A 13661-nucleotide genomic window follows, 5' to 3' on the forward strand; every position below is an offset into this window, starting at 1 on the left:
GTTTTAAACTCAAAGCGGGGAGATTGACATGAGATTTTAGGAAGGAATTCTTTGCTGTGAGGGTGGTGAGAGCCTGGAAGAGGTTGCCCAGAGAAGCTGTGGCTGCCCCATCCCTGGAGGGGTTCAAGGCCAGGCTGGATGGGGCTTTGGGCAACCTGGTCTGGTGGGAGGTGTCCCTGCCCAGGGCAGGGGGTTGGAACTGGATGGTCTTTAAGGTCCCTCTCATCCTGAACCATTCAGTGATTCTATGAACCACCAAGAAGGGCTGCACAAAACTCACTGGTCACTCTTAAATGGGAAATGAAGTTCAATTTAAGTGTAAGAGTGATGTGCAAGGCAGAACCACCCTAACTTAATACATAAAGTAAGTGGCTTGGGGGTGACCTCAGGAACAATCTCTTTGCAGGCTACATCTTTATAGCAGAGCTGGGAAAACATCTGAAGAGGGCAACAAGAATAATCAGAAGGTAGTTTCAGATATTAAACATTTACATGGGCTTGAGGGGAGACAAGCTCATAATGAGAACTTGACTCCAGGACACCAGCCCCAGGCACGTCTGCCTCCTGGACAATGAGCGCAGAGAGCTGGGGAAGAATGAAGAAGCAGAAAACATAAAAGTACAAATAGAGCAGTAATGAAAGAAGAAAATGACAGCAAGGTAGGCAAAACAAAGCAAGTCACCGTATGAAAATATGCACCAGTGTCTACTAGATGTACAAACCCAGAAAAATGTATTAATTGCTAGGAAAAAAAAAAAGAGAAGTCAAGTCATAATATGTATCACTGATCCTTCAGTATTCAAACAAACAGTATTACTCATGGAACTACAGAAAATTAATCAATTATTATTTGGGAAATACAGAATTAGATTAACGTAGGGGGCATTAACTAAATCATTTAAATTACTATTTTTCTGCTATAGCTGTTCACTGAAAAACGTCCTACTCTGTAGAATCCTGATCGGCCACGTTACCGTCAGATGACAGTGTGATTTCTTATTTCTGTGAAAGGTTCTGTATTAATCGGTTCCGTCTTTGAGCAAAACATCAAGTAAATTACTCAAGCACTGACTTGTACTACTAGTCACATGTATGTAGTTGTACCAAATACAGGAGGAATATAAAATATCTTTTTGATTTTGAAAATAGTTTCATAGCAATCAGTAACGGGAGTCTAAGGGCTTTACACTAAGGTTCCCGCATGACTAACCAGTAAAAACGATCCAGATTTTGTTTTTTTAAATGGAGATTTATTTCCATCACAGAAACTCTCCTGAAAGTCAGCAGGGACAGATGATGTTTGCGGCTTATCTTCTGAACAATTGTTGTAATACAGATCAAAACCGAGACGCTGGGTAAAAACTAAGGCAAGAAGCTGCAAAACAGCTCATCCTCTTTGGCTACAAAAAAAAAATATTAATCTTTGGCTAGTGTATCTCAGTACCATTAAAAAAACCCCAAACATTTGTGTTCTCACATACATCTGCCACAGACTGCCACCGTAAAGATTCTTTCAGCTCCTAAATTAAGTATTCTGGAAACAGGGCAAAAAATCCTTACTCATCTGAACAAAGAAACATTTCAAGGAGGTTCGTATATTAAAAAAAAAAGGCTTTCTTATATGATTATTTTTTATATTTAAAAAAAAAAAGGCTTTCTTATATGATTATTTTAAAAGCAGTGGTGCAGTGTTGCTTCCTTTCTGTTTTGAAAGCAGCAAATATTTTCAGTATTCCATTAAACATCTCCTGATTGTAAACAAGTGAGAAAAAAGCAACTCTGGTGTAACAATTCTGTGTCTAATACAAACTCCAAGTCAGGCTGGCTGCACTCCAGAACTGCCTCTTTAAAAATAACATCTAGATCCCTGTTCAGACTTAGGGCTGCAGGCAGGTGCACTGGATATAGGTAATTTGATCAAAAAGTTACATACCCAAGGCTTTCTTAATTTTCCAGCTGCGGGAAAGCACAGGAGCAATTCTGCGTACTTTCAGCCGTGGAATCTTACTGCCTTAAATACTAAGCAAAGAAATCAAATCCGTGTAGCGATGTTTATACAATTTGTGTATTCCAAACAGATGTACTATTAATTCCCCAGCAAATAGCAGAGGAACGGTCCAAGACTGTATTCTTTTACCAACGTGCTGTTTGTGAAACGGGAGCGAAAACGCGCCCCGCTGAAGGTAGCGGTGCAACTCCCACGGGATTCAAGGAACATATGGTTTCCTCTACAGAACGCGGAATTAACATTAAAATTACTATTCATAGCCGTTGAGGGCTTATTTTAAGTTTTACCACGGCACTTTCGTTTGTTATCTTCAACCAGGCTAACGCAGGAAAACGATCAAAACCGATTTTGTTTTGAAGCGAAGGCAGCTCTTTGTGCTGAAGCAAGCGGCCTCAGATAAATACCTTTGGGATTTGTTGGCTCCTGTTCCCCAGCCCAATGTTCATATTTCAGCTATAATAAGCACAGCACCTCACAGACGTGCGAGGCGCTGGTCTTGCGAGTGTCCAGTTTAGTTTCTTGGGTAAAGTGAGATTGGTGGAGTCAGCTAAATCCAGGCAGGGAAAGCTGCGTGTGGGGCACATAATTCAGCGCCGTTTGGAATGATTGGCAGCTGCCATCTAGTGTGGACACCAACTACACGCCCACACGTGTAGAATTCCAGCTCTCCCTAGAAATCGCGGTTGGTTCAGGTCAAGCTGAGAGCACTGGTCACACGGGGCAACGAACGCAAGGAAGGAACTGGCTCCTGAAGCCTTCAGTCCTTCCTGAGGGTTCACAGAACAGGGGTTGGAAGGGACCTCTGGAGATCATCTCTACCAATCCCCTGCCAGAGCAGGGTCACCCAGAGCAGGTCCCACAGGAACGTGTCCAGGTGGGTTTGAATGTCTCCAGAGAAGGAGACTCCACCACCTCTCTGGGCAGCCTCTGCCAGGGCTCTGTCAAAGTTCCTCCTCAAGGATGGAACCTCCCATGTTCTAGTTTGTGCCCGTTCCCTCTTGTCCTGTCCCTGGGCACCACTGAAAAAAGCCTGGCCCCATCCTCCTGACACCCACCCTTTCAGTATTTATAGGTGTTGATCAGATCCCCCCTCAGCCTTCTCTTCTCCAGACTAAAAAGACCCATCAGAGGAAACTTACTCTGAGTAAAGGTTATGAAAAATATAAGCAGTTATATATAAAATATAAAATATAAGCAGTTATATATAACAGCTGCAGTGTGAACACCAGTGCTCTGGGGTGGACAACTGAGCTGGCTGGTCAGAAGGAGGAGCTCCCCAGTGACTTGAAGCCAAGGCCAAGCACCTGGGCTGCAGGGTAAATCACAGCTCTCTAAATCATCCTCAGTGCTGAACACTACAGTAAACCAGGGACTAGCTCCAGGAGGCCACTGTGACAGTGAGAGAGGGCAGGGACCCAGAAAAGTCCAGGCTGTAGCAGTGGGAATGCTCCCAAAGAAAATGCAGTCCCTCAAGGGGCTCCAGGAGAGATCTAAACTGAACAAGGGGAGATTTTGATGAGATCTCAGGAAGAAATTCTTTGCTGTGAGGGTGGTGAGAGCCTGGCCCAGGTTGCCCAGAGAAGCTGTGGCTGCCCCATCCCTGGAGGGGTTCAAGGCCAGGCTGGACGGGGCTTGGAGCAACCTGGTCTGGTGGGAGGTGTCCCTGCCCATGGCAGGGGGTTGGAGCTGGATGATCTTTAAGGTCCCTTCCAACCCAAACCAGTCCATGATTGTACAACCTTTCTCCTGTGGCCCCACCACCAACTCTTTCCCAGCCACACAAAGCGAGCTGCTTGGGACACAGGATCCCAACCTGAGTTTCGTTAGTTTCTATTAAAAAATTAAAGGCTGAAACCAAGCCATAGCATCCGCGGACTTGGACGCAAACATGTTAAAAATAAAACTGAGCTGTCTAAAAAAGCAATGGCTGCAGAAAAGACACCAGTTAATCCCCCTTTGGTGCTCCCCTTAAAAGCCTTTCCTGACCGGTCACTGCCAGCTGAGCCCAGACCCCTAATTAACAAGGAGGAACCGCTCTGTGTTATTAGTTACAATTTATTAATTTTACTGTTATCTTGATCTTGGGTCCTTTAGCCAACTTCTTTCCCTTTGCTGGGCAGTGCCCTTTCCCAGGTGTGTGGCCAGGGCAGTGTGTTTGTGCGGTGCCTGACACAAAGGCACCATTATCCACCAAACCTCAGGGGCCGGTGTAATGAAAACCCCTTCCAGTGTCCCTTTTCAGGTGATCACAAGGTTCCCACAGCATATTAAGACAGTACACCTTACTTAAAACTCACTCGTTACTTCAGAGTGATTAAAAGTATCGGCTTCTGTGAAAAAGAGAATTAAAAAGGAGATACAATTCCTTAACCTGCTGGTTTCATGACCTGAGAGATCGATGGAGTATAAGGAAAAATATATCAACACGGAAACATTTTTGCTTTTGATTTCTTTCTCCTTTTTCCTCCACACACTGTCCTCTGACTGATATTTCTTACTCTTACAGTACTTATATCTCCTCCCTCTGTGTCCCTGCAAAGTTTTTTCCCTTGGAGAGTTAACACGTAAAGGAGAATTTCTAGTGGAGCATTAGCTAGAAAAAAATCTGAAGGGAGAAAGAAAAAACCAAACTAAAACCCACCTGGCTCTGAGAGTTCCATTCCGAGCCCATATTATTGACTTTTCTAGAAAGAATCTGGTACATAAAGGGTTGTATGTACACAAACATCACTCCTCCTGCTTCCAGTGCTACATGTTTACTTACAGGACTGATTCACTCTCAAACAGCCAGTGATACTGAGGATTAGAAGAGGTTTATGGTCAAACTCTGAGAATTAATTCAAAAAATGTTTACACCACCGTAAGCATTAATGAAGGCAAGTTAATATAATACCCTGAGTAGCGCCTCTAATGAGAACGTAAAGTGATTTTTATGCTAGGAAAGAAGTGGTTTAATACAATTCCAGTTCATATTGAACTGCAGAGGGCAATTAATTCCAAAAAATGTTTATACCACCGTAAGCACTAATGAAGGCAAGTTAATAATAATACCCTGAATAGCACCTCTAATGAAAACCTAAAGTGATTTTCATGCTAGGACAGAAGCGGTCTAAAACAATTCCAGTTCATATTGAACTGCAGAGGGAGATCTCCTTCAAATAAGACACCTGGCAGCAGTGAAAGCTTCAAAATCCCCACAGTGAGAATTATTTGACATCCCCAAAACAAGTCTCTGTTTGACTCTTGGCTGAGCGGATATTTGGGGCTTTTTAACATCTTCCAAAGGGCTCTTCCAAATGCCCCTCTTCCAGTGTTTGAAGCCTTTCACGTGTGCTTGAAGTAACACAGAAAAGAATTTATTCAAAATTTCTGGAAGGCACCTTTTCCTTTTAGGCATTCAGACCCAAAAAAGGCAGATAGAGTCAAGCTGACTGCTTTTAGCACAAACGGCTTTTCCTTTTAGGCACTCGGACCCAAAAAAGGCAGAGTCAAGCTGACTGCTTTTAGCACAAACAGCCTAAAGATGAATTTGAACTAATTACTGCCTATAACAATTAGTTTTTTTTTAAAAAAAGCCTTTTAATATTTTAAAAGGGAAAAAAATATTGAACACACTTCTGAAATTCCTCACATTTTGGGACTTTTTTACATTTACACCTTAATATTTTGTCTTAAATACAGCAGGTAAAACTAGAACACACAATCAAGACCGTTAAGCTGCGTTATCACTTTAAAAGCATTTTTACTCGTTGTTAATTTATAATCTGTTTCAGATACAAATTCGTGTGGCAGAGACCAGTAACCATTTCCCTGATCTGGCAGCTCTCTCTAAGACACATGATTTTGTGATCTCTTATTTTTCGAGAAATGCTGCTCTTTTATCTAAAACACCCCAGTTCAAACGCCTCAAAACCCCGAAGGCTGAGCCAGGAGGGTCAATGTAAATTCAGGTTCAAAGAAGCATCATTTACCCCAACTTTTAGATTATTCTTTGTACATCAAACTGTGATTTTAGCTAAAGGAAGACTACCCGGGTTATTAAGGAGGACTTTTAGACATAAGAAGACATCAGGAACATAAAGGAAAACAGTGGTTGGTCTTGTTGACAACTGTGCGGACATCTGTCACGGGTCAAACCACCAGCCAAATCTGTCAGGACCAGCAGGGAGCTATGAAGAGGAGTATGGTCTGGTTTCATTTGGCTGAGCACACATTTTGGGAATAAACAATCCTGGAAGAACAGTGCTCCAGAACTGTGCTGGAAAGGAAGGTACCTGGCTCAGAATCAGGGTTTCCGGCTCTTCGAAATGGAGGCCTGGACATTCGTTGGTTTTGGGGGTGAAAAAAGGTCTATCTAGAGAGTTCTTCCACTGAGATACTGCAGGAATCACAGAATGATCTGGGGTTGGAAGGGACCTCTGGAGATCACCCAGTCCAACCCCCTGCCAGAGCAGGGTCACCCAGAGCAGGTCCCACAGGAACGTGTCCAGGTGGGTTTGAATGTCTCCAGAGAAGGAGACTCCACCACCTCTCTGGGCAGCCTCTGCCAGGGCTCTGCCACCCTCACAGGAAAGAAGTTCCTCCTCGTGTTTAGATGGAACTTCCTCTGTTCATGTTTGTGCCCATTCCCTCTTGTCCTGTCACTGGGCACCGAGAAGAGCCTGACCTGACACCTCCTGACACCCACCCTTTCAGTATTTATAGGGGTTGATCAGATCCCCCCTCAGCCTGGTTTCATGACCTGAGAGATCGATGGAGTATAAGGAAAAATATATCAACACGGAAACATTTTTGCTTTTGATTTCTTTCTCCTTTTTCCTCCACACACTGTCCTCTGACTGATATTTCTTACTCTTACAGTACTTATATCTCCTCCCTCTGTGTCCCTGCAAAGTTTTTTCCCTTGGAGAGTTAACACGTAAAGGAGAATTTCTAGTGGAGCATTAGCTAGAAAAAAATCTGAAGGGAGAAAGAAAAAACCAAACTAAAACCCACCTGGCTCTGAGAGTTCCATTCCGAGCCCATATTATTGACTTTTCTAGAAAGAATCTGGTACATAAAGGGTTGTATGTACACAAACATCACTCCTCCTGCTTCCAGTGCTACATGTTTACTTACAGGACTGATTCACTCTCAAACAGCCAGCAATACTGAGGATTAGAAGAGGTTTATGGTCAAACTCTGACAATTAATTCCAAAAAATGTTTATACCACCGTAAGCACTAATGAAGGCAAGTTAATAATAATACCCTGAATAGCACCTCTAATGAAAACCTAAAGTGATTTTCATGCTAGGACAGAAGCGGTCTAAAACAATTCCAGTTCATATTGAACTGCAGAGGGAGATCTCCTTCAAATAAGACACCTGGCAGCAGTGAAAACTTCAAAATCCCCACAGTGAGAATTATTTGCCATCCCCAAAACAAGTCTCTGTTTGACTCTTGGCTGAGCGGATATTTGGGGCTTTTTAACATCTTCCAAAGGGCTCTTCCAAATGCCCCTCTTCCAGTGTTTGAAGCCTTTCACGTGTGCTTGATGTAACACAGAAAAGAATTTATTCAAAATTTCTGGAAGGCACCTTTTCCTTTTAGGCATTCAGACCCAAAAAAGGCAGATAGAGTCAAGCTGACTGCTTTTAGCACAAACGGCCTAAAGATGAATTTGAACTAATTACAGCCTATAACAATGATTTTTTTTTAAAAAAGCAGCCTTTTAATATTTTAAAAGGGAAAAAAATAGCCTAAAGATGAATTTGAACTAATTACTGCCTATAACAATTAGTTTTTTTTTAAAAAAAGCCTTTTAATATTTTAAAAGGGAAAAAAATATTGAACACACTTCTGAAATTCCTCACATTTTGGGACTTTTTTACATTTACACCTTAATATTTTGTCTTAAATACAGCAGGTAAAACTAGAACACACAATCAAGACCGTTAAGCTGCGTTATCACTTTAAAAGCATTTTTACTCGTTGTTAATTTATAATCTGTTTCAGATACAAATTCGTGTGGCAGAGACCGGTGACTATTTCCCTGATCTGGCAGCTTTCTCCAAGACACATGATTTTGTGATCTGTTATTTTTTGAGAAATGCTGCTATTTTATCTAAAACACCCCAGTTCAAACACCTCAAAACCCCGAAGGCTGAGCCAGAAGGGTTGTGTAAATTCAAGTTCAAAGAAGCATCATTTACCCCAACTTTTAGATTATTCTTTGTACATCAAACTGTGATTTTAGCTAAAGGAAGACTACCCGGGTTATTAAGGAGGACTTTTAGACATAAGAAGACATCAGGAACATAAAGGAAAACAGTGGTTGGTCTTGTTGACAACTGTGCGGACATCTGTCACGGGTCAAACCACCAGCCAAATCTGTCAGGACCAGCAGGGAGCTATGAAGAGGAGTATGGTCTGGTTTCATTTGGCTGAGCACACATTTTGGGAATAAACAATCCTGGAAGAACAGTGCTCCAGAACTGTGCTGGAAAGGAAGGTACCTGGCTCAGAATCAGGGTTTCCGGCTCTTCGAAATGGAGGCCTGGACATTCGTTGGTTTTGGGGGTGAAAAAAGGTCTATCTAGAGAGTTCTTCCACTGAGATACTGCAGGAATCACAGAATGATCTGGGGTTGGAAGGGACCTCTGGAGATCACCCAGTCCAACCCTCTGCCAGAGCAGGGTCACCCAGAGCAGGTCCCACAGGAACGTGTCCAGGTGGGTTTGAATGTCTCCAGAGAAGGAGACTCCACCACCTCTCTGGGCAGCCTCTGCCAGGGCTCTGCCACCCTCACAGGAAAGAAGTTCCTCCTCGTGTTTAGATGGAACTTCCTCTGTTCATGTTTGTGCCCATTCCCTCTTGTCCTGTCACTGGGCACCGAGAAGAGCCTGACCTGACACCTCCTGACACCCACCCTTTCAGTATTTATAGGGGTTGATCAGATCCCCCCTCAGTCTTCTCTTCTCCAGACTAAAATGACCCAAGTCCCTCAGCTTTCCTTGTAATAGAGAAATGCTCCAGGCCCCTCATCATCTTTGTAGCCCTTTGCTGTCCCCTCTCCAGCAGTTCCCTGTCCTTCTTGAACTGGGGAGCCCAGAACTGGTCCCAGTGCTCCAGATGAGGCCTCCCCAGGGCAGAGGAGGAGGATGATTTCCATCCACCTGCTGGCCATCTTTTTAAAGCACTCCAGGAGACCATTGGCCTCCTTAGTCTTCTCTTCTAGGGCCTCTTCCAGATGAGCTTCATTCCCATGGCCTTGCTCCCGCTGGTTGACACTAAAGGCCATGCTGAAGCCTTGAGAGGTGGGAAGGGTTGGGTCATCCTTACTAGGCGAGTCCGACAGGCACTCACAGGTGAAGTTGATGTAAATCTTTATGCTCGAGGTTGCCTGACTGGGTGTGAGGTGTCTTTGCCTTTGACTCGGTGCCAGCACAGTTAGTGCAAAGGCAATCTGAGCTGGAATCCTTCTGTCTATACTGGTGGCCATCGGACCGTCCCAGAGAGGTTCTCGGCTGAAAAGCAAAAGGAACAGCCCACGGCCAGAGCTGCACCTCAACTGATGCTTTCTGCTGCTGCACTGTCAAAAACACCTCTTCAAGAAATAAACATTGTTTTTACGGACTGTTCCAAAAGAAGCAAATTTGAACTTGGTCCTTCACTAAAACCAAAGGGAAAAGCAACAAACAAAATGCTTCAGAGACACGTCCCTTCAGACATGCTTCAGAGCTTCAGAACATGTCCCTTAAAGAGGACGTGCACACACCGTGCCTTGCAGCATAATGGTCTCAGATGACAGCTTTTTAATAGCTTTGTATGGGCTCAAAGGGGTGACTCCCCCACCACCTCATTTTTTTCAGAACTAGGGCTTTTGATGGACTGACAGAACACGAATGGGATTCAGTGATTTCTTAAAGTTAGCTACTACTGCTCTGCTCTGCTAATACGGTCTTCTGCTGTCATATAATGCCTTACATATATTTATAGAAGTAATTGAGTAGATCCTACCCTCTGGTTACGTAGGTGACCAGTGCTCAGAACAGTTCTTTATCACTCTGCTGAATTCCTTACGTTTGTGTCTCAACTAATTTTCCCTATGAGCCAGCCCCGCATTCAAGCTTCCCCACTTATGTGGTTTTTTGGTCTTTTCTGTATTTTTTTTTAGGACCGTCACAAAAAGGCTAGTGAGCGAGCACACAATACTGACCACACTAAATCAGGAATCAGTTGTTCAGCTCGAAGTGTAATGTGACATCCTCTTTCTAAAATAGCATGAAGATTTTCTTTCATGCACATTTCTGGGCTCTTTTTTTGGTTCACAGCATATTTCAAGAAAAAGCCTGCCTGAGGAAACAAACTAAAACCAACAACGTAGAAACTGCCATAGAAACTTATTGGAAAGCATTAAAAATTAAATAGTTTTTTAAAAGAGCTCTCAGACTTAATGGTAAAACCTATCAAAACTGTCTATAATGATTTAATTTGTAACAATTCCATTTCAGATATATTTGCTTAGTTGTTGGTTGGGAGTTCAAAGAGAAAATGACATTTTTTCCCACCTAATGGTACCCATACATTTTTTGCTTTTCAAATAATTGGCAGGGGGGTGGGCAGAAGACGACCACCACTTTTTGAAGTGGTGGTGATAAGATCCAGACCAATTGAGGCTTCAGGAGAAGCTCTGAAACGAAAGAGTCCTCGTACACAACTCTTTGGGCAGACTTTGCCCTGGCAACTGAATCAACAGCCTCCCAGCACAAGAGCCTCAACCATTATCCTTACGCTGCTCATGCCACAGTCTCTCAGATAAACAGATGCATCTTAAGATGTCAAATGGGCACCTTCAGCAAGTGAGATGCCACCCCAAAAACCATCAACACAGTAAATCTATCTGGAGCCTGCTTATGGGAAGATATTCAGCCTTCACCTCACATCCCCCAAATCATCTCTTCTGTTTCCTCACTACTTTCATTTTCCAAGCAGGTTTAAAGGCGTAATGCAGCGGCTCTGGAGAGGAAGCAGAAATGTAGGAGGATGGAAATTTATTTTCACAGTATATCATGGAACATATATGAAGGTCTTTACTCAAATGAGCTGAAGTTCTAAGTTTCACGCGTGTAATGCCGCTGAAGTCAATGGCGTTACACACGTGGTACCGAAAGGTGAGCAAGTACTCACCGAAGACAACATTTACACCCTTGCACTTCTTAGTCTTTTTTCAACAATAAGAGCTCTCATATTGTAAGATGATTTTGTTTCTGAAAATTCGGTGACAAACAAACACACAACGTACCTTGAAGTCGCAATTTCCACTTTGGTTCTGGCCATGGCAGCTGCTCGCTGTGCTCCCTCTATCGCTCTATCCACCTTTTCTCTAGTTTTTGTGTTTCGTATGGGTATAAGTTGCTTTCTTATTCCACGGACCAAAACGTTATTTTTGTACTTTCCCTCTTCTTTGGTGCCATCTGGAAACATGGTACATCCATACCCGTGCCGCCTGTTGTTTAGCCACTCTCCTTCGTATTTCATACCGTTGGATCGCTCGCTAATACCAAACCCGCTGCGCTTGTCGTTCTTCCATTCGCCCATGTAGGTTTCTGTCGTGGTGGCATCTACGTGGTCTTCCATAGGGGAGTAATCACAGTCACCGTCTCCGAAACTAATCGTAGAGTTGGCATCGCTAGAACTAATTCTGCTCATGGCAGCATCGCTCCTGACGGAGCTCCGTTTGCTCGATATCGACGACCTAGATTCGGATTTCCTCAGTTTTATACTACCAAGGAGGGACCCTCTTCGGAACAAGCCTCCTTTTTTCTTAATGCCCACGGCTTCGGGATCGCTGTGGAAATTGAGCACGAATCCTCCCCTCGTGCCAGCCGGGCTGTCCGCCGTCACGTCGTGCAGAACGGTGCCGTTGCTCTGCTCGCTCCGTAGGGAAGCCAACGACGTCCGGAGCGGGGACCGGATCACAGTGGCCATGCCGTAGGGCACGCTCTGACGGACGCCGTACCCGTGCCGCATCCCTCCCGTCCACTGCCCCTGGTAGGTACCTTTTATAAAGGGAGAAGGAGAAATTACATTTAGGAAGGCGGAGAAGAGCCAGCCCTCTACATCCAGCACGCCACGGGCAACGCTACGCTGTCAGCTCTGCTTTTTTGCGAAGAAGAAATGCAGAAAAAAAAAAAAAATCACAGCACGTGACACGGCAGATAAACCACTTTTGCTGCTTGTTTTTCTCCTGAATTATTTCTCCTCTTAACAGAGCCTTCGCTTCCCCCAGCTGAAATAATTTATTTTGGCAACTAAGGCGCAGCAGCTACCATCATAAGCATTTTTTCTGAATGGATCTGTCTGTGGGAAAAAAAAAAAAAAAAAAAAAAAAAAAAAAAAAATCAGGAGAAATTTCTAAGGCAGGGCCTCCCTCAATGTTTCTTTTTTTTTTTTTCAAGGTGGTGAGATGGGGTCAGCAGCAGCAGAGCCACGTCACACACAGTCAGTTTGGGAGGGAGGGAGCAGGATGCTCGTGGCTCTTGCCTCCAGCTGCTCACAAAAAGAGCAAGCAGGAGCAGTAAAAGTCCTGTTTTCCTGGGTTTAAGGTGACCACGGACATCTCCTTGTCAGGACACCCACCGAATCACCTTGTCTTCAGATGGGCCTTTGGATCCACAGCTATAAACCTCAATTGTATAATTAAGTATTTTAAGGTTTTTGCACGTACTTGAATGGAAGAGCAAAACCTCGGTGTATCTTACTCTTTACGAACTCTGGATATCGACACTTTTTGATATTCCCAGTGTCACAAACCCAGCACTGTGTCACGTTGTGACACAAAGATCAGAAACACGAACCCTTTTAGCACTTTTTTTTGCCTTTCATTTTTCTGCAGTATTTAAGACAGACAAGGCAGTAAAAACCAGAATATCACACACCATTCTATCGTAAATACATTTATTTCAGTGTTGCAATCATAACTTTTTTGGTCATTTTTTCATCTGAAGAGCAACAGGGCATTTGATAGACATCACAGATACCCATGTAACGGGGGACGTGGAAAACTGCACCAGAGCCAAACCCCAGCGTTATCAGATTATTACTGCAAACTACCTTTTTCTTGTATCCTGGAGAGGCATTTTCCCTTTGAGGAGATACATTCTCCGGTATCTGGTCCCTGAAAGCCATTTGTACCAGACATTCCAAGGGAAGGTGCCAGGAACCCCCCAACTGGCAAATACAAGATAATTTGCTTTCTAAGATCATTTCACTCTAATTCCCATTAAACTGCTTTAAGCTCCTCAAAATGAAGTCTCTCGCCCACCTACTGCTGCTTTTTTTTTTTTAAAAAAAAAAAAAGTTATTTTGAGTCTGAACATTCTTATAGAAGGATGAATAAGCAGTCTTTAAAATATCTTTCTTTGATTTCGATCTGCTTTAATTGGAGCACCTATTAAAAACTATTCTTTGGAGAACTTGATATCAAATGTCAAATCCGGTGACTGACTAAAATCTTTTTGAAAATGTGTGTGAAATACCTGCAGTTTTAGCCGTAGCTCAAAGCTTCGTTTGCTTTGAGATTCAACCTCCTTTGTACAAGCACGCTATTTCGGTCCTGCACATGTCAATTATCTATCAATTATTGCTTTGCCATATTACCTCTTCTGCCA

At 43.4% G+C, this 13661-nt stretch overlaps 1 protein-coding gene across 1 annotated transcript in view; it reads right to left on the bottom strand.

Annotated features, from left to right (window-relative positions):
* Positions 1 to 12046, bottom strand: part of LOC106893720 (junctophilin-1-like) — a 63473-nt gene extending 51427 nt beyond the window's left edge. Inside the window, exon 1 of the mRNA XM_014951904.1 lies at positions 11294 to 12046. Within this exon, the coding sequence (XP_014807390.1) occupies positions 11294 to 12021 (728 nt within the window). The 5' untranslated portion in view covers positions 12022 to 12046. The remainder of the gene's footprint in view (positions 1 to 11293) is intronic.
* Positions 12047 to 13661: the final 1615 nt, after the last annotated feature.

This window comes from Calidris pugnax, unplaced genomic scaffold, assembly GCF_001431845.1.
Source record: "Calidris pugnax isolate Ruff unplaced genomic scaffold, ASM143184v1 scaffold61, whole genome shotgun sequence".
NCBI lineage: Eukaryota > Metazoa > Chordata > Aves > Charadriiformes > Scolopacidae > Calidris > Calidris pugnax.